The sequence below is a fragment of the Trichomycterus rosablanca genome, chromosome 26, assembly GCF_030014385.1.
Source record: "Trichomycterus rosablanca isolate fTriRos1 chromosome 26, fTriRos1.hap1, whole genome shotgun sequence".
NCBI classification, from domain to species: domain Eukaryota; kingdom Metazoa; phylum Chordata; class Actinopteri; order Siluriformes; family Trichomycteridae; genus Trichomycterus; species Trichomycterus rosablanca.
This window is the reverse complement of record NC_086013.1, coordinates 13,727,286-13,747,409: the sequence shown is the minus strand read 5'-3', so window position 1 is coordinate 13,747,409 and position 20,124 is coordinate 13,727,286. Positions and strand designations below refer to the sequence as shown.

The window sequence follows — 20,124 nt, the reverse complement described above, 5'->3', positions numbered from 1 at the left end:
CAACTTAAGCAAAGTTAAAAGCTAGCATATATATATATTGATGTTTAGCCTATAAAACATTTATTAAAAAAACAACATGTGTAATCATGCTTTCAAAAGTGCAAAACTGCTTTGTAGATTGTTTTTAGTAAGTCTATTTTTGATTTAATGATAACCTGATAACATCTAATCACATGAGGTCTGGAACAAATTTGGGAACTTGGAAAGCACTGAATCAACTCACACAGACGTAAGTGATTGATGAGCTTATCATTTCTAATATAGCACGATGACAGAGAGGCTCATATACAGCATTTATTGTTCAGCCGTCTTCCAGACCTGTGTTGTTCTTCTGATCCTCAGTGTTGTCCTCATCACTATAAATCGCCTTCACTTTAGCACTGGAGTTTGCAGAATTAGCCAAGCTGCTTCTTTCCCTGCTCTTCTCCAACTTTGTGTTTGTTGCTCCAGATTCTACTGAAAGAAAATATTTGAAGAATAGTTTGAAGAAACTGTGGTCAGACTTCACCCAATTTAACATATTGTCATCACACAGTTATACAATAAAATAGTGGTATGCACAAAAAAATAGGCAGGCATTCTGTCCTGAACAAGACAATATGTGTAGAGAACATCGTTTACATTACATTTAGGCATCAATGCATACGCTCGTGGCAATCACTTTTATCCAGAGATCTACAATTCACATTGGATACATTTCAACCAACTGATGGTTAAGGGCTTTGTTCTAGGCCTCGAAACTGGAGGTGAAGCCTAAACCCTTTGCTTTTTGCTCAGTAGTCCATAACCAAGACAGAATGAAGTCCTCCAGCCCTTCTGAAGTTTGGTTGTTCCAAAAAACACAATATTTTATATTTATTTATTTTTGACACACCATCCAGCTTCTATTAAGCATCGGATGACATAGTTTTATAGTTTGAGGTATCTCAGTGCTCCAAAAGGGTAAATTTCTCATTATATTTTATATTTCCTGTCTATTCCTTTGTTGCATGGAGCCATGATGTCACTTAGCTCCCTCTGTATTAAAACTTTTGTTCCCACCCGTTTTTAATTCCCTCACATCCTTCTCTAGACATGTATTCTTATTAAAAGAGCACATCTGGCTCCACAAGAATGACTGTGACCGTTCTGAAACATGAAACATGAAACATCTGCATCATATACTGTAGTCTGATTTATCAGCAGACTCACATGTGGTTTTGGCACTGGTTTATACCCAGCAGATTTTCATCTCTGTTATGAACTCACAGAAAAACTGTAACTGACCTTATAAAAATGTAAAAGAAGGTCAATTGTTATTCATCATGAATGTTACTATTAAAGTCATCTATCTACTAACTACACCATGTAAAACGCACTAATGAAAATGTGTTTTACATAATGTGTTTCCTTTATAATATCATGTTTCTTCTGTAAACCTAAAATAATTCAGTGAGACAATTATGCAACAACAGGGACAATCAGAATTACTGTGAGATAAAAAAAAAAACTCACGCTTTAGATTTAAATGATCAGGAACAACCGGTTCACTGCCTCCAACCGCATCGTTATCCTCTTGAGTGATTTCTACTATCCGTTGTCTCGCACTCTCAAACACAGACTTTAGCACGATGGAATCCTCGAAGATCTAAAACAGAAAATACAGAAAGTAAAATCCACATCTGTATCAGTCCTGCTATAGATTGGTGCTCTGTGCAATGTGTATTGTAGGAATTATTATAGCTGTTTAACCATTGTTACAAGTTATATTGTTGATCGTTGTAATATATGTAAAAACTAGGTGCAGATAAAAAGTTAGAGCCTGGATTGTCACCTTTGTAGTAGCATTAAATTATTGTTCATAAAGCTAAACCTTTTTGGTTTGTCATTTTCTTTCTAATATTACATTTTTATTTTCAGCTCAAACACTAGCACACTAAAATAGATACTTGAGGCACACCTGAGATCCCTCCAGGTTGTAGGTCTGAGCATTGTGACACATTTGTAGTATATCTTTTTCCAAATCTGCAATGCATCTGTATTTGTGGTTTCGTACTCGTTCCTATAGAGAAAAAGGAAAGCAAGTGACCCTTCAGTATTGTCCTATTCAGTATGTCAAATATTTTGCTTAATGATTGGACCTATGTGTCCACCTACCCACTGACCTTACCTAACCAACATACTTACCCTATTTAACCAATCTGTCTAGCTAGTTAACCTATCACTTACACTAACCTTACTTCTCTACAGTACTTATAGCTATCTAAATTATTTACACACAATGTTAAAATGTACAACTGCACATACCACTAAATATTTACGCTGCAAAAAAAATTATTTCTGTGCAAATTTGACCTGTTTTTGTTAGAAAAGATATTGCTTTTGTTCAAAGTAGCAGTCATGTCAAGGTAAAGGAGCTTTTCAAATTTCAAAACAGCACTAGACAGAAAAAGCCACAAAGCAATAGCAAACACTCCTTACATCCCCGACTATACAATTGGTTTAATAATATGTATTACGATGCTTACCTTGCATACATATCCATCTATCAATACAGCTCCCTCGACCTACCTACCTACCACAAGCTCATCTTCATTTATACTTCACTAACTTAACTATACACCATTGTCCATTTCACAGGGAAAGTATTTTTTAGTCATGTACATTCTTGCACAGCACGTTGTATTTGTTGTTGTTGTTGTGTAAAGGATTTTATTTACCCTGATTCTCCGGAAGTCAACAGGCTTTCGAATAAGCTCATAGTATTCTGGAACCTCTTTTCTTGATGGCAGCTGAACAAAACCTTTGCTGATCTGACGACCCAACCTGCAGGATTGTATTGACATTGTCAGAGAAAAACATTTTAAATACATTTGATATGCGAATACAGTGGCATAAGTACTTAAGCACTAAGTGTTTTGTTAGTTTGTTTACTTTTAGTGCAGGTATCAATTACATACATATAATGTGTTTTGACTTCAGACTTTACTTAGAAATACAGACAAACCATTATGTATTTATAAACAAAAGCAAGGATAGGATGTTTAAAAGCAAAATTGATACAGGAAAAGGATTCTGTAACTATATTAAAGTATATATGTCTATTGTTTACAAAAGGTTCTAAATATTAATGCTGCAAATATGAAAAATAAAAATGTTCTTATGCAAAATCACCCATTGAATACAAATCATGGAGTTTTCTAAAGTCCTCAAAAACAAAGTCATTATACAACACCTGAATAACATCTTTACTGTCAGTTTAAGTACAACTGGATTGATAAGTAACATCTGGAAACTTCATAGAACAACAAATCATCCTCAAATAGGTAAACCAGGCAAGTTCTCACAACATGCTTTTAAAACAGTATATGAAAGCCAGAAATCACAGAGAAAACCCTCGGTTACATACTAAACAATTGGCTACAATTGAGAAGAAATTTATAAATAAAATACTTACGTGTCTTTGTAGTTGATGACCATATCAACGAGGGTGTTCATTTGCTTGGTGAGTTTTGGAGGGTTTGGTGGAAGTTTCTCAGCCGGTGGTCGACCCCGTCTCTTTTTTACCTTCTCAACAATCTCCTGTCCAGTTTCAGTGGCCTGTTTGCCCTGGTGGTCACTTTTTCGTTTTTTTAAACTGCTTTCCTCCTCCATATCCTCAGACACTCCTTTTTGGATGGCCTGAGACTGCAAAAACATATTTGAAGAACACAACAGAAAGTTAAGTAAATATACAACAGATTTTGTTAAACCAATTTTTTTGTTAATGGAAAAAAGTAATCATCTCTTTGAATGGCTCTTCTAAATAAATTTAAACAAAGTGTGCTGTGGATTTATTAAAGTTCCTTTTGTGTTTCAGAAGGTCAGCAATTAGTTTTTTACAGCACTGTAAGGGAATTAAATGATAATTGATGATTACATTTTAAACCAAGTGGCAAGTTAGCTGTAGCTTTTGGTGAGCTTGTCTTAAAATCAGTATTTTATTTTTATTAGAATTTATTACAAGGACATTTCTATTTATTTAACCCAGTCATAACCCATTATGTGAACCTATAAGTATAAAAACATTGCAAAAACACTGTAGATTGTATATAAAAGAAGAACTATAAAGGACACAGGGAGAACACACAAACTCCACCAGGCCAGGAAATCGAACCCAGGCCCTTCTTGCTTTATAAATTTAATGGCACTAACACAAAGTTGGAAGCTGAGGCATATTTTCATGTTTCACACTAACACACCCCTATACGAGGCCAGATTCTGGCTTTTGGTCATTTTTCTCTTCATACAGAAAAACATAAAGCCAGTATTTCCAAAAACAATTTAAACGATGGACTCCTCAAACCACAGCAAACACATTGCACTAGTCCATCACAGATAAGCAAAGTTGGTGACTAAGCTTTTGCTTTGTGTAGAAGAGTCTCAATCTGCATTTGTAGACGCTGAGAAGAAATCTGTTTACTGACAGTCTGTTTACTGATCTGTTTACTGATCTGTTTACTGAAAAGTCTTCCAAAGCCCATGTGTTTATATTCATTACCGAAGCATGTCGATTTTTAATTTTTTAATTAGTCTGAGGGATTAAAGTTCACAGACATTCAATATTGATTTCTAGCCCTGCACTTACACACAGATTTCTCCAGACTCACTTCTGTAATATTATAAGGACTGTGAAAGTAAAGCCCACTAAAAATCCCCCTTTTGTAGTTATGCCTTAGGAAGCATCATGCTTACACTTTTAAAAAATTAATTAATGCTGTTTTTAGCAAAGTGGCCAAACTTGGTCTATCCATGCTTATAAATGAACTTTTTATTAATGCTTCTTTAAATAAAAAAAATTATGAAAGTATCATTAGTTTTATGTACTTGTGGAAAGTAATGTATAACATGCATCAAATTAGTAGTATAATTACAAGAAATACTAGGTTGTGTTTGGTGAGCTTGGTGTAAAAGGACTTGATGGGCCTGCACATGGTCCTGATTGCAACCCCTTACAAAATCTTAGGGACAAATTAAAAAGTCAAAGCCAAGCCAGGCCTTATTGTGCAACATCAGTGCCAGCCTTTATTAAAGTTAATATGGCTGAATAGAAAATTCCATTAGTCATATTCCAAAATATGGAGGAAAGTCTTTACAGAAAGGAAAGGATATTGTAGCACCAAATGGAATCAGCTTTATGTTAATACTTACAGTTTTGAAGGTTGGAATCACAATTTATATATATATACAGTATTCAGATATGCTCAGAAATGGCCCCTCGCCAATAGACATGGGCAGTAATGACCTTTGGTAGATTTGCCCACGCAACATTGTTCAGTTTATGGCTATGACCTTGTTTTGAATTTTTGTTTTAACCCCTTCAGCTCCTCACCAGGTTTAATCCATCATGGACCTCATTGCTTTTTAAATATTGGTACTAGCGGTCAACCACAACATTATTTGTGTGTGTATGTGTGTGTGTGTTAGTCAAAGTGTGCGTAATTATACTGTCTACATGGTGTTAAATACAAAGGCAATTAAGGTGCAGTAATATCATATGCATGCTGCTGCAGCCTCTTGTTTTGTTGGCAGCAAGAGGCAAGACAGAAAAGCAAATATGAATTCTGAACAAGGCTCTGTGCAGTCGGTGCCAGCTATTGATGTTTGAAGTGCACACACACACACTGAAGAAATATGAATCTTAAAGAACAAGCGAACACACATGGAAAACATTTATTCACGCACCCTGGGGGAGTGTGTGCATGGGGGCCTAATAATCAGAAGAATTATAATGGAATGCAGGCATGCATATGTGCACACACACACACACACACACACACACGCACACACACACACAAAGATGCATACAAATACAGTACACCCATGCACACTCAAAGTCAAAGAATTGTTTTACTGAAATAATGGATTTGCAAAAATGATTCACGCATGGCACTGCATCATTAGCAACAGACGAGAACAGCAGCCAGGCAAGTGTGTGTGTGCGCGTGTGTGTGTGTGTGTGTGTGCATAGGCGTGTGTGTGTTTGTGCATGTGTGTTGTGATGCATGCATGCATGTGCTGTGCTGTCCTTGTAACCTCTAGAAGAAAGAAAAAAAGAAAAGCCATGTCAGGATCGAGACAGCATGCGATTCGTCTGATACGCAGTGTTCCCCAGTCATCAGACGCCTCACACCTACATACTCTCTCGCGTCCTCTCTCGCCCTCTCTCTCACTCTCTCACTGCATTCGCGTGACCGTCTGCTGGCATGATGGCATGCTCCAAGGATGGCGAGTCAGCGGTGAGTGAATGAGGGTGAGAAGGCGAGGAAAGGAAGGATTTTTTTTACCTGGCTGAGGTCTCCAGGCTGCCGCTTGTCTGCAGGCGAGAGAATTAGCAACCCAGCATTGCAGCGCGCACTCAGTCTCTTCATCAGCTGATCACTGGAAACACACAGGCAGAGAGGGGGGCGAGAAAAGCGCCCAGCTGTTCATACACAAATCAATTGCCGTGGCGATGATGAGCGAGAGCGAGGAGAGAAAGGAGAGAAAGACAGAAGGAAAGAAAGAGAAAGCAGAGAGAGAAAGAGATCGGCTGTAAACAGCCGTTTGATTTCTGGCCGTCCTGGCAGAAAGGCCTGCTTCTTGGTTCTGGTTCTCCCCCCTCTCTCCCTCACTAGCTGCATGTTTTAATATCGACTGTCGCAATCTGATTTTCTTTTCCCTTTTTTTCCCATCCTCCCTCTTTCCCCCTCACTTGTTCTTGTTCTCTTCCTTTTAAAATAAAAAATAAAAAACTAACTTAAATCACTCGGATCCTGTTTTTAAAGTGGATACTGAATACAAGGGGTCAGAACTGAAAAGTCCTGGTGGTTGTGTGTGTGCTTGTTTAGTTCAGTTAACTAAACTTACAACAACATTATTAGCAGTGGCGGCTCCTGCCAAATTTCTCAGGGGGGGCAGTTGTTGCGATGGTGGCCAAGGTGACCCGTTCAATGGGTAACTTAAAGCTTAAATAATTAACGTCTTAAGTCATCTGTCAGTTTGCCCTCACAAATAACTTTGAACATGGAGAGAGACCAGCTTTACCATTAATCATAAAATGAAGTAAAGCCTTCACACTAACAATTTAATTCAGTCTTCATCAGATAGCATTTTATTTTAGGTGCAGCAGATCCAGAATAAAGATCGGGACATCGGGGCTGATGTGCAATGAATAAAGAATGAAGTGCAATCACAATTCACTATTTAAAAATTACATTACTTACTTGTAATTTACTTGCAGCTTATATGAACCCCCCCCCCCCCCCCCCCCTTGTAGATGCTTGATGTTTAAATTTGGTCTGGGTGGCCCTAATTCTTCAGTTGCTAATTTATCCTGATTACTACGACGACTGAATGGCATTTCCCTGATGGAATTGCTCGGAACTGTGATGGTAGTCATGGTGACGAGATCGCTACACCAGGTTACGTGTGACGCAAGCACGTAAGTGCGAGCCCTCCCGGAACCCATTCAGATTGTATTGCAGCGCCTGCAGTTTGAAAAAAAGAGCCTTAACATGAGAGTCTATGAGAGCGATCCGGGGCGATTTTCAGTTACAGTGAAATTGCCCCAAAAGGGGCGGTACTGTACGGAACTCAACTCGACGCTGATTGGACTACGATATTCACAGGCAAGACAGACTGTCCAGAATAGTCACAGCTGTGATAGAAAAATTTCTTCCCTTTCGCCCTTTGGTGGTGCGTCGCCCGATCGCCTGATTATTAGGATTATTAAGATTTTAATGCCATGTTTCACACTCACTCACTTTCTAAAGTGCTTATCGTGGAGTCAGGTTTATTGGAGACACTGAATTGCCCTATAGGTGAAAGGGTGTATGTGTGTCTACCCTGTGATGGACTGACGCCCCGTCCAGGGTGTTACTGTGTTACCTTGTGCCGAAAAGCTGGATATCCCCCCGACCCTAATTGGATAAGCGGTTAAGAAAGTGAGTGAGTGAGGATTTACACAAATCATACATACACAAAATTAATTAAAACTAAAAGTGTTTATTTCAGTTAACTAAAATTACAACATGGAAAAATGACCACAACATTCTTAATACGAGGGTTCTTTAAAAGGTTTCCGCATTTTTTTCCGCTATTTATTAACAATTTCAAAAACAAATGGCATAACTTTTCTAGTCACCTTCCCTTATGATGCATTTTTTCCAGGATCGTACCAACTTTTTAATGCCATCAGCAAAAATGTTTTTGCTTGAGCTCATAGCCACTGATGCAGCGCTGCTTTCACATCATCACATGTAAATCTTCTTCCCCTTAAAGCCTCTTTGAGCGTCCAAAAAGGTGGAAATCAGATGGCGCTAAATTTGGACTATAAGCGTCTCTCAGTCTCTCAGACACGACCAGTTACTCCTCCAACCCTCACCGTCTCCAAACAAAATATAAAAGTGCAGAAACTTTTTGAAGATCCCTCATAATTGACCTTTTTAAAAATCTCTGACCTTCTCTGATCAATTCGGGTATTAATGAGAGTCAGTGTGGCACATCACTACTGTTTATCTGATTACGGTTCTTTACTCTGATCATCATCTGTGAGGCGTGTTTTTCTCATGTTGGGTTCATCTGTCTGCTATGGCTTCAGTAAGTGCATGATGCTCTAGGATGTGTTGTTTGTTTGTTTGATTTTAATGCCATGCTTATCCTAATCAGGGTGGTGGTGGGGGGGTATTGGAGCCTATCCCAGCTCTCAGGGGGCGCAAGGCACTACAGTTAACCTGACTGCATGTCTTTGGACTGTGGGAGGAAACCAGAGCTCCCAGAAGAAACCCACACAGACACGAGGAGAACATGCAAACTCCACACAGAAAGGACCCAGACCGCTCCACTACACTTTTGACTTTTTAAAGGATTGTTAAAATGTTTTATAGATCAATTATAGATTAATTTAACATCAGAGACATTCAATAATACATTTAATGGCTGAGTGTGTTTAATTACCTCCTCCATCTTCATAATCCCCCTCCATCATCGCTTATGAAAAACACAGGACTGGAGTTTCACCGCCGCAGCTTTTTATTACAATTTTGCCATGGCAACAGTTGTAGCACCAAGGACACAACATGGTTTTTATTGATCAAATATTAATGCTGATTTATTCAGAGAAAACTGCTAGTCGGCTGGCAGTAAAGCATCACGCTAGCACACACACACACTAGCACACACACACACACATTGTTTAATGTGATACAGTGAAACGCTGTCATTTTACTATAATTCATATTCATACTTTCCACCCTGATTGACTGGGGCATTTCGGTAAAACGTCTCGGCCGGTTACTATGGCAACAGCACGTTTTATTGGCTGCAGAACACTATAGCATTCCATCACTACGTGCGCCCTTACACACACAAACACACACAACCAGCAATGAACAGAATGGTGCTTTATAAAACCCTAACTTTTAATTTTATGTAATAAAATACACAATTGAGGCCAAAAGTATGTAGCCATCCTTCCTAATTACTGAGTCCAGATGTTTTAGCCATATCCAGCACTAATAGGTGTAGGTGCTCGGATGGCACAGTTTAGTAGTAAAGTATGCTATCCCACTACTGCTGAGATCTGGGAATCCAGGGTTAGAATCTCAGCGGTGCTATCGGTGGGTCAGGTGTCTGTGTGAACATGATTGGCTACTGTTGAGGATCGGGGGCAATGGCTGAAACAGCCTAGCCAGTGGGAGGTGCACTTGTCAGTGCACACTCAATGCGGGTCCCAAGTCAGGATAAAAATAGGAGGCCTGCGTCAGGAAGGGCATCCGGTGTAAAAACTGTGCCAGACCTGCTGTGGTGACCCCTAAACATGGGAGCACCCGCAAAGTTACACAGGCACATTTCAAATCCTTGTGGAAAGCTTTCCTACAAAGTGATGGTATTTATAGCCATAAAGGGAGGGCCAACTCCAAAATAATGGCCATGTGGTCAGGTATCCACTTAATTTGACCATACAGTGTAACTTAAACTAATATTTACTAATATAATATAATATAATATGTCTAAGTCTAACTTAAACTAGTATTTGAAGTGATTTCTACAGGCATTATTGATACTTTTATTCGTCTTAAGCACTTTATTCTGATTCTAATTGTTTTGGGTCCAGGAAACAGTGAGAGCAAGACATTCTGCACAGTGCAGCAATCCATCACAGGTCAGACTTACTCATTCACTCACATTTAGGGCTAATTCAATGTAGCCAGTCTAATACAGAGCAAAATGACATTATAGGACGTTTGCATATATATTTTGACCCAGCAGATTTTTAGAAGACCCACAAATACATGTAGTAAGTTTGTAGTTTTATAATCGTCCACTAGATGGCCAGATAAACCAGTCAAGTTTTTTTTTTACAGAGACAGCTTTCAGTTATTTGTTTTCCTTTTTTTAGTTCAGTAATTGTATTTTTATTTTTATATTCTAAACATAGGAAGGTTTGATTTTTCAGTCAATGTCGTTACAAATAATAAAAAAGAGATGCAATCTTTCACCTAAAAGCAATGTGAAGGAGCAGCCAGCTGACCTAGAGCATGGCTGTAAAAAGAAAAATATCATTAAAAATAGTTTTAAAATATATTAATTAATTTACTATTTAAAAACAAAGCATACAGTACTTTTTGCTCCACCTTGTGATGAAATTTCAGTCTGTTAACCCTAAGTAAATATGAGTGAGGAAGTGAGATACAGGCTTGGTTAGGGATAAAAACAGAGATTACATAAAACATCTTAAATGGAAACTGCTGAAACTATTTTAATATCATTTTAACAGGTGTTTTGTCACATTTATAAAGATGTGGCATAAAAAGCTTCGTTTAGGGTTCACAGTTGAGACCCAAAGTCGGAGGTACCACTGGCCTGGTGGGAGGCTCAGCAGGCAGGACTGGCTGTGTGTGGGAGAGGGAAGGCCAGTTGGGGTGTTACCTACTTGAGACAGCAACTACTACTGTCTGGTCAAGGTGCCGGCAAAAGTGATGGGAGAGTATGGAGAGAGTAGTGTGGTGCAACTTTACACACATCATAGGAAGCTAGTGGTCACCTGCAGCCCTTCCTACAGCTTAACACAAAAATGTCCACATCATTTTCCAATTACCAAGTTAATATGTGTTTTGGGATATAACCTCCATTTTTGCAAATGAATAACAGAGTTTGAACTTTATTATTGAATCTTTATTGAAAGCATACCATACAATGTGACCGTTTATTTTTATTATTTTTTTTAATGACTTTATCATTGCACAGGCTATAACCAAAATGTAATGCATTATTAAAATAGATGAAAAAAAATATAATTATATTTAGTCATTTATTCTTCCCTATTAAATAAAATGTTTAAAATAGTTTTTTATTCTATTACGTTTTTTTTTTTAATCTTTATCAGAAGAAAGTAAAAAAAAAATAGATTATATATGCAAATCTGAAGGAAATATATTTACTAGAAGTATATTAAATAACAAACACAATATATTAAGCATGTCCAAAGTCCATTTTTGGGACATAGCAGCTTGCTAACAGACCCTAACTAACCCACTCTAACTAGCTTCTCTTTTAGATTACTTTTACAGCTGGCCACAATTTTCCTCCCTGTATTTCATTACCGGTGTATAAGAATCCAAAACCATTAATGGCACGGTATGACGCCAGTTGCTTGATGAATATTTAAAAAGGATAAAAATAGATGCTAAGAATTCTGCAGTGTTATCTCTGCTTTGCACTGGAAGCATAATGAACCGTTTCTAAACATCTTTACTGCATCAGCTTTCACATACAAGAGGTAAAAGTATTTCATTCAATATTCACAAACTGAATGAAAGAATTTAAAGCAGACACTTACAAGAGCTTTTACCTAAACTGAGTATGATGAGTAATTTATCTTGAATGATTTCACTAAATGAACACCACATAAGGGCTGCCGGCCTGTTACCTGTGTGGTAATGTTATCTAAAGAAAAATACAATTCAATGCAACTAGTCTGGGTTCAACACAGATTTAGCTTTCGGGTCCTGTTGATGTGGAGGATTTGGACTTTGGCATTGTTCAACATTTGTGTGGAATTTGGTCTGTTTTGTCAGTATCACTGTAGGGTCTTTTTTATATACTGGTTTAGCAAGAGTCTGGACCCACTGTGACCCTGATAATTATGATGTGGTTACTGAAGATGAATCAACTGTGCAACATTAAAACATTCTGTATGTATGTGTTGTTTGAGTGGTTGTCCTTTTACACAAAACGTGTACTACACTACCATCTTTATGTTGTTAACAAAGTGCTGGAAAGATGCTCAAAATATTTTGAAATGCCAGGAAACAATGCCAGGTCTTTAATGCCACATGTTTCCACAAGCTAATGGAAAAATCTGAAGCATTTGCCTCTAATATTTATGACAGTGGATTATGAAAACTTACAAGGACTGAGAAGAACTAATTTGTACAGGCAGAGCTGGAAAATAAGCAGAATAAATTATTCATGATGCCCTCTCCCAGCTGGAGACGTTGGTGTCCTGCTTCGAGGAGGAGCCTACATACACATACACAAGCAATATTACGCTTATAAGTAGTAAAAGGTTCACTGGACATTAATGAACAGTATCTCAATAAATATCATACATGACTGATCTTACCACAGGCTGGCTCTTTGCGAAGTTCATATGAGCATACAGCAGTATGGCAATGTCTTTGTGCCCCGCCTCCAGTGCTATAGACAGCGCAGTGCTGCCATCCTATCACACACAGATACATAATTAAGAGCATGTGGAAGATAAAATACCAGAAATACAACAATATATGTATATGAAGTAGCTGATAGGATTGTGTCTAGAACAAAATCTTTCAAAACTGGTTTAAAAGGGGTTCAAGGTGCCCAGGTGGTGCAGCGGGATATTCCACTAGCACACCAGCGCTGAGATTCTGAACTCCTCGCTTCAAATCTTAGCTCTGCTACCGGTCGGCTGGAAACCATCTAGCGGGCACAATTTGCAGTGTCTGCAGCAGACAACAATTTGCCCATCAAGTCTGCTGGGTGGAAAAAGACTGGACTAATAAAGTGGGTGGGTCTTCAAACGCTGTGTAAGGACCTCGGTTAGCAGCCCGAGGGGTCTGTGCAAAAGTGGATGAGCCTCATGTGAGAACCCACCGAGGCACGGGAGAAAAAGAAAAGTGGCCAATGCTATTTTTCTGGGGTGAAATTGCAAAGCTACTGACTAGGCCCGGTATCTTAAAGGCACAATTGGCTGTGCCTGAGGAAGGAAGGGCAACAGGGTGTCATTGCAGCTACACAACTGCAACCTCTGCTGTTTACATACATAGTTTGGATATGGCTCTTGGTGAGACTCTGCCATTGGCAGGTGAAAAAAAGCGGCTGGCTGACGTGTCAGCATATATACAGTATATACACAGTCTGTAGAGTTCTTACTAGCCATTCATATCAATTTTCTTCAGTTGACTAAATTAATAATGGTAGCCTGATCTATGTAGTGTGGCTGTAGTTTTAATTTAGCACTTATTTAAAGTGTACTGAACTAAGTACTAAAGATTTTAGAGCTCATATTGCTCTGACACCATGTAAACTGCTCACATTGTCAGTCAGACTGGCATCACAGCCGGGCTGACCCAACAGGACCTTGACGATGTCAGTGTGCCCGTGCTCGCTGGCGCACATGAGTGCTGTAGAGCCCTCGTCATCCTGGACATTGACCTTTGACCCAGAAGCCAAGAGAACTTTAACCATGTCCATACAACCGTGACTGACCGCCAGCATGAGAGCAGTTTGACCAGCCTACAACATCACAACATTAGCACACAGATGTGAGGTAATGGTTTTTAAGACATGATGAGTACAGTGTAGACTAAGAACAAGAGTAAAACTTTCACCTGTGTTGCTTTGGCATTAACGTCTCCTTTCTTAAAAAGCTCCTCCACCACACTCAGGTCCTCCTGGGTTTCAACAACTGCCAAAGCAGCCAGCATGATGGGAGTGTATCCAGCTTTATTCTGCTGATTGACATTACATACACCTACACAACCAGTAACACACACACACCCAAAATAACACTGTATTAGCAGAATTAGCCATAATGCAGTATTTTTGACAAATGTTTTGACATTTTAAACAGGTTTTTTGTCATTTCCCCAATATTTCTCCCAATATAGTAATTTTACTTTCCCCCTCAGATACTGTGCAGTCACTGGAGGCTTCTTTACACAGGGGTGTAGTGGATTCTCCATTAAAACTGTACAGAGAGACATGCTATGCCTCATGTGAATCCCCACCACTTGTGGTGGTGGCATGTGCAATATGGCTCTTAGTAAGACTCTGCCATTGAAGCGGATGGAGTGAGTGAGTGAGTGAATGAATAAGTAAGTGAGTGAGTCAGTAAGTTAGTTGCCCAGTGTTGTCTTGGATACCAGGACTGCGTACCTGCATCCACCAGTTTCTGCACCACCCTGAAGTTAGAATGCGATATGCTGTAGTGCAGTGCCGTGTTGCCGTTCCGGTCAGCCATGTTGGCTACATGTGTCAGCACATTGAGTGACACATGACGAAATGCACACAGCAAGTCCTCCACTGTATCCGGGCATGCTGTCTTCTGACTAGATACCCAAAACCAGTCCTGTTGTATGGTATTCAGACAGGAACGCTATAACACAAATACAAGGACAGACATCACACATCCAGCTGAAGTCAGAAGTTTGTACACACTTAAAGGAAACTTACATTTTCACTTTTCTAAGCAGACTTTTTAAAAGATTGTGAGGTGTCTGCAGGAATTTGTGCCCATTCAGTGAAAAAAGCTCCAACAAACCATGTTCATCCAACAAGGTCTTCATGGAAGTCACTTGGCACACAGTCTTCTGGCACAAATCCATTTGGATCCTTGGTCCATTGGCAGAATTGCATTCAAACAGATTTGTTGATTGTCACACACACCTGACCTTCTCAACTGTGTTAAGGTCATGACTTTGAAAAAAGCTCAATGTACCCACAAAATACCACTGTGCTAAACATGGCATGCTAGTTGGTAATTGCAGGATGAAGCAGAAAGCAAAGTAAATGTGGAACCAAATACATGATATTTTTTCTCAAATTCCAAATTCCAAAGGGCGGTTTCAGAATTCATAGCGGTATAAAACCATTCACCACAAACACACCCTTCTACCACTTGCCTCTCTTTTTCTTTCAGGCATCTGTTTTTCTGTCTTAGCTTCAATTTATAATGTTTCTTTTCCTGCATTCCTGACAAATATGTGGATAAAAAGATTCTGGCTTTAGATAATAAATGGTGCCAAAACCGAAAATTTAAATCTGTTATACCAGATAAAAGCAGAAACTATCTGATTATTTCTAATTTATTGAAGCTTATTTTTATACATTATTTTACAACACTGCAACAGTACCCACACACACTGACACACACACACTGATACACACACATACAGGCATATTTGTGGTAGTTGGGAGGAGCCCTGATTATCTTTAATAGTGCAAAACTGCAGGAGCATTACTCACAAACCGTAAAAGAATCCTTCTCCACACAGAAGGTGAATAGCTGCTCTGAGATGTGCCTTGTTGTGAGTGAGTTACTGCGTGATTGTGTAATGATCTGTGATGAATTAATGTCGTGCAGGGTGTGTTCCTGCCCTGCAGCCAGTATTTTCACATAGTGCCAGACCTACTGCTACCCTAATAAGGATAAAGTTAGTGAGAAAGATTTAATTAACTCAGGTATAATCTACATCTATCTGAAAGGGTTGGATCTTTAACTGCGACTACTTTTACTACATTTTAAGAATATTAAGAATGTGGCAGAACAAAAAAATGACACAAAAGCATGTAAAGTCAGTATTTTAATTAATAGGTTCTCTGCAGAGTGAAGTTAGCAATCATACGCATAATACTGTAGAATAAGAGCATCTGCTGGGTAATAGAATATTAAGAAATATTTTTAAGCTTACCAGCTCTCTGTTGGATAAGGGTTTGCTGTTGTTTAGATGATTCTTTAGACTGTGACAGGCAGAACGCATCTTTTCACTCATCTCGTACCTAAAGAATACAAACAATACATGCTAAACATTGGTTTTACATGTGAAGATGTCCTGAAAGTCCAATTATTATAATATAAATAATTTTTTTGATCTGTCATCATGTTTATTCTAATCTGGTGTGCCAGTACATCACAGAGCATCAGATACTCACTCATTAGCTCAGTCACAGCTTGGGGAAGGTTAGAATAGCCAATCCACCAACCTGAAGAGTTTTAGGCAATGGAAGAGAAACATAGTACCCAGAGGAAACCTTTAACTTGAGAACTTACATTCATTTGTTGCTATTTCTTATTCATCACACCTGATGTTATGTATTTACTACGCACTATTTTACAGACTGCTCCAATGTGCATAAAAATACCAACAGTTGCACACCCACATGTACCAGAGCCAGGATTTTCTAGCAGCTAATTGTTTCCTCTATCGCCCCCCCAAAATAGAGCCAGTGATTGATGTTGAATGATTAATGAGACTTGCTACATCCTTACCCAGGAGATGCAGAATGAAGTGTCTTCTTGCTCTCAGCAGATCTCTTATTGATGTCCTTCCTGTTAATAATGGATCCATCATCACCTGGTAGGCAAGGAGACAAGAAGAAAGAAAAGCTTATTTATAATCAGATTCAACACTATAAAGTTGCTGTTGCCACATCAAACAACCTGTTACCCATTATTTTCTTTTGACAGCCCCCTTACACAATGCCTTAAATCTGATTAAAAAAAAAGTTTAAAAAAATTTAACAGGTTTACAAATTACAAATACTGTTCAAATCAGTTCTTTATTTTTTGTTACTGATCTTTCATTTTGATGTTTGAATTTGTTTCAGTTGAATCACACTAAATTTAAAAAAATGAATGTGTAAATATGGTGGGTGCAAATGGTTTAGTGCCCATGCACATATACACTTTTAAAGGGTATCAGAACCACAAAGCATAATAAATTCTCTAACTTCTTAAGCCTAGTGTTTACATTTAACAACCAAAGGCTTCTCCAAGCAGCTGTACAGGAACTCCTACATTCCAAAAACAAGTACAGATAGACTCCTACCTTGGTTCAGAAAGCATTTAAAATCATTTAGTTCTGCCTATGGAAGTATGGATTTAGTATTTGCACATGTCACAAGTGCAGTATTACTACATAAATTAACATTTATAGAAATGCTTTTGTTATACAAACCTGTAACAGCTTTCACTACACACACAGCTACCACTCTCAGAATAAATAGTTGGGTTTTTTTTTTTACCCTGTGTGCTGCAGACCACAAACTATGGGACACAACAGCTCTCCAAACTTCAACACCAGCCAAAAATATTTTAAGTGTAGGGCTTGTCCAGCCAAACCAGAGAGAACTATTTTCACTGCCTATGTACATTCCACCCTTTTACAGAGAAATATTTTATTCCTCTTTCTTCTGTACTTAGATATTAACTGGAGAGTTGGATATGAGCAAGTAGATTGATGAACAAACACACTCACCATTAGATTTTATTTGCTTCTTGGTTTTAGCTCTGGTGCTCTCACTGGATATTGGGTGGCTATGTCCAGCTGCTGAACATGTCAGATAGACAATAAGAAATACAAATACAAAATGTAAACTATTAAAATCAATGGTATGGTGTACATAAACGCCTTTATCCAAAACGACTTACAGTAGTGTGACAGTATACAGTGTAAGCTATCAAGGGTTAAGAGCCTTGCTCAAGGGCTCAGCAGCAACAACCTGGCAGTAGTGGGCCTTGAACCAGTGACCTTTTTGATTACTACTAGGCTACAAATGCCCTCAGTCAGCAAATAATATTATCCTATATTATTTAAGAGACTCCATGTACGTTTTGAGAGAGAGAGAGAGAGAGAGAGAGAGAGAGAGAGAGAGAGAGAGACGTCCCAACTGGCTACAACTGAAAGTGCAAGAATGGGGGAAAAAAAGAATTAAAAGGAGATTTACCAACTCTTTCACTAACAAAGCCTTACCTTTATGATGTTTATCCAGAAGGTTCTGGGGTTGAACTGTGACCTCCCTTGATTTAAAATTGCTGCTTGTTAACAGACTCTCTTGCTCCTTCAGCAATGTCTGCATTCGATCTATATAATGATCAAGTCCAGGCTCAGACTGTCCATATAACTGTGGCTGTAGCAGGTGCACAGGCGTCCACATGTGCCCATCAACATCCCGGACCCTCCCATCACCTACCTCGACTCCTATACTTCTAGTCTTGATTGGATCTGGTAGGCAGGATGGACCACAGGCCATGTTCCGTGTCCGGAGTCCGACCAAATAATTGTCATTGATGTTGGCATATCCCACTCCAATGTCTCGGGTTAACACTTTAGGGATGCCTGGAGGGTGTGTTCCTTCCTGAAAGTACACAGGTGTCCCTACTGCAACGGAGCGCACACATGCTGTGGACTCTTGGCCAGTAGTTTTGCCATCACCTACTGCAAGTGTTCGGGTTATTGTATGAACAGTGTTGGTAAATTTCTCTTGAGTAAGCATGGTTGATGAGTTAGTGCCAAAGTCAGATGCCAAATCTTGAGAGGTGCTGGTATTGCTGGAGAATGTACTGACACCTGTGTTGGTTCTCAGGGACAAGGTCTGAGGGGTAATTACACTTCCAAAGTCAATTCCTGTGAGAGGCTCAGTGACCATACCCTTGGTAATAAGCGGTTTAACCATGTTGACGTTAACATCTATGGTACAGTCACCACAGCCTACACTTCTGGTAGAAGGCTTCTTTTTCAGGGTCTCCATCAATTCTGAGGTAACAACACCAACATCACGAACGCTCACAGCCACCCCGACACTTTGATTGCGAGTTGATACATACTCTTTTCCTACACACTGATCCTTCTTCTGCATCTCCCACATTTTTGTAGAAGTGTCCGGGCCAGAGGCAACTTCCCTCGTCTCTGGGGTACAAATCACTCCTACGTGGTTAAGAGCTTGCACCATGTCTTCTCCAACAGCAGCATGAACCACTTGAACATGGTTTCCAACTCCAAGTGTCCTCGTCAAAGTACTTACCTGAGTTGCAATGCTTTGCATCTCTGGTTGTGCTACAGAACTCTTGTCAGAACAGGTACGGCTTCCCGGATCCAAAAGCTCATGCTTTAATCTGCACATTTCAGCTTTAACCAATGCTTCTTTAAGCTCAGCTTCCAGCGCTTGCACTTTTTCCTTTAACACTTGAATTGTTTGTTGTTGAAGCTCAAGCTCTGTCTTGGAGACCACACCTAGAATAGCTTCACTTACATCAACTGCTATAGAACGCATCTCTAGTTTGGTTTCTACTGGAGCATTTTTGCAGAAAGTTTTTGACCCTTTGAGGTCCTCACTCATGTTCCTATCAGTCAATGAACTTTGATCTTTCATATTTACATTTGGCATCCACTGAGTCATAACACAGGCATCTTCAATCTCCTTCTCCAGGAGCTGCATTTCAACACTGAGCTGCTTGATCTCAGAAAGACGCAGTAGGGCACCATGTTGCCAGTTGTCTACCTTTTCTGAAGACTCCCTTGTTGTCTTTTCGTCATTTTCCGTCCCTGAACTATGCAGCTTAACTTTCATAGCAGTGTCTGTGCTGTCTGCTTGTTTATGGGGTATCCTTAACAAGTCTGGATTTTGACCCTCTTTCTTGCTCTCTTGGTTCTTTACCATAGCTGTGAGCTGTCTTTTTTCTTCTTGCAATACTGAGATTTTTACTTGCAGCACAGGTATGATCTTCACCTGCTCCTCCAGTTCTTTCAGCCTTTCCAAAGCCACCACCATTTGGTCCCTGACAAGCTGCAGGTTAAATGGATTAACACTGGTAACTGGGGTGGCATTGCCAGAGCTCTTGGGGCTGGTTCTTACTAACGAGGGCAGATCAGGAACTGATAACTTGGATCCTTTATAGTTTTTCCCAGCATGACTTTGGTTAAGATCACTCCAGCTCGTATAAGGAGACTGTGCACCACTTAAGCCTAGGCCACCAAAGCTGGCCAGTCTACGTCGTGGGTATGGTTCAGGAGGCTTTGTCTGGAATGATTCCTTCTCCTGCTCCAAGCGCTTACTAGTCTCCATCAAGGGCTTCTCCAC

General features: G+C 39.3%; 2 protein-coding genes across 3 annotated transcripts; both read right to left on the bottom strand.

The window, feature by feature from the left end:
* Positions 1-281: 281 nt before the first annotated feature.
* On the bottom strand, positions 282-8,991 carry LOC134303579 (probable global transcription activator SNF2L2). Of its 2 annotated transcripts, none has more exons than XM_062989025.1 (7): positions 8,956-8,991; positions 6,306-6,399; positions 3,437-3,666; positions 2,700-2,805; positions 1,940-2,041; positions 1,495-1,627; positions 282-456 (listed from the first exon to the last, which is right to left on the bottom strand). In XM_062989025.1, exons 2-7 carry the CDS (start codon positions 6,387-6,389, stop codon positions 302-304), a joined length of 810 nt encoding a protein of 269 aa, XP_062845095.1. In that variant the 5' UTR covers positions 6,390-6,399; positions 8,956-8,991; the 3' UTR covers positions 282-301. The 2 variants fall into 2 exon arrangements, with proteins under 2 accessions (XP_062845095.1, XP_062845096.1); XM_062989026.1 differs by having other exon boundaries at positions 282-453.
* Positions 8,992-12,465: 3,474 nt separating this feature from the next.
* On the bottom strand, positions 12,466-20,124 carry kank1b (KN motif and ankyrin repeat domains 1b). Its single transcript, XM_062989207.1, is given in 10 exon segments — positions 12,466-12,522; positions 12,626-12,724; positions 13,579-13,779; positions 13,875-14,017; positions 14,422-14,641; positions 15,957-16,044; positions 16,809-16,882; positions 17,515-17,594; positions 17,876-17,944; positions 18,018-20,124. Coding segments are annotated over 10 exon segments (3,123 nt in total). The 5' UTR covers positions 20,110-20,124.

Coding starts and splice junctions, on each gene's coding strand:
- LOC134303579 (XM_062989025.1), bottom strand. CDS start 6,389: ATGAAGAGACTGAGTGCGCGCTGCAATGCTGGGTTGCTAATTCTCTCG. Junction 2,806..3,436: donor GTCATCAACTACAAAGACAC/GTAAGTATTTTA, acceptor ACAATCCTGCAG/GTTGGGTCGTCAGATCAGCA. Junction 1,628..1,939: donor ACAACCTGGAGGGATCTCAG/GTGTGCCTCAAG, acceptor TTTCTGTTTTAG/ATCTTCGAGGATTCCATCGT.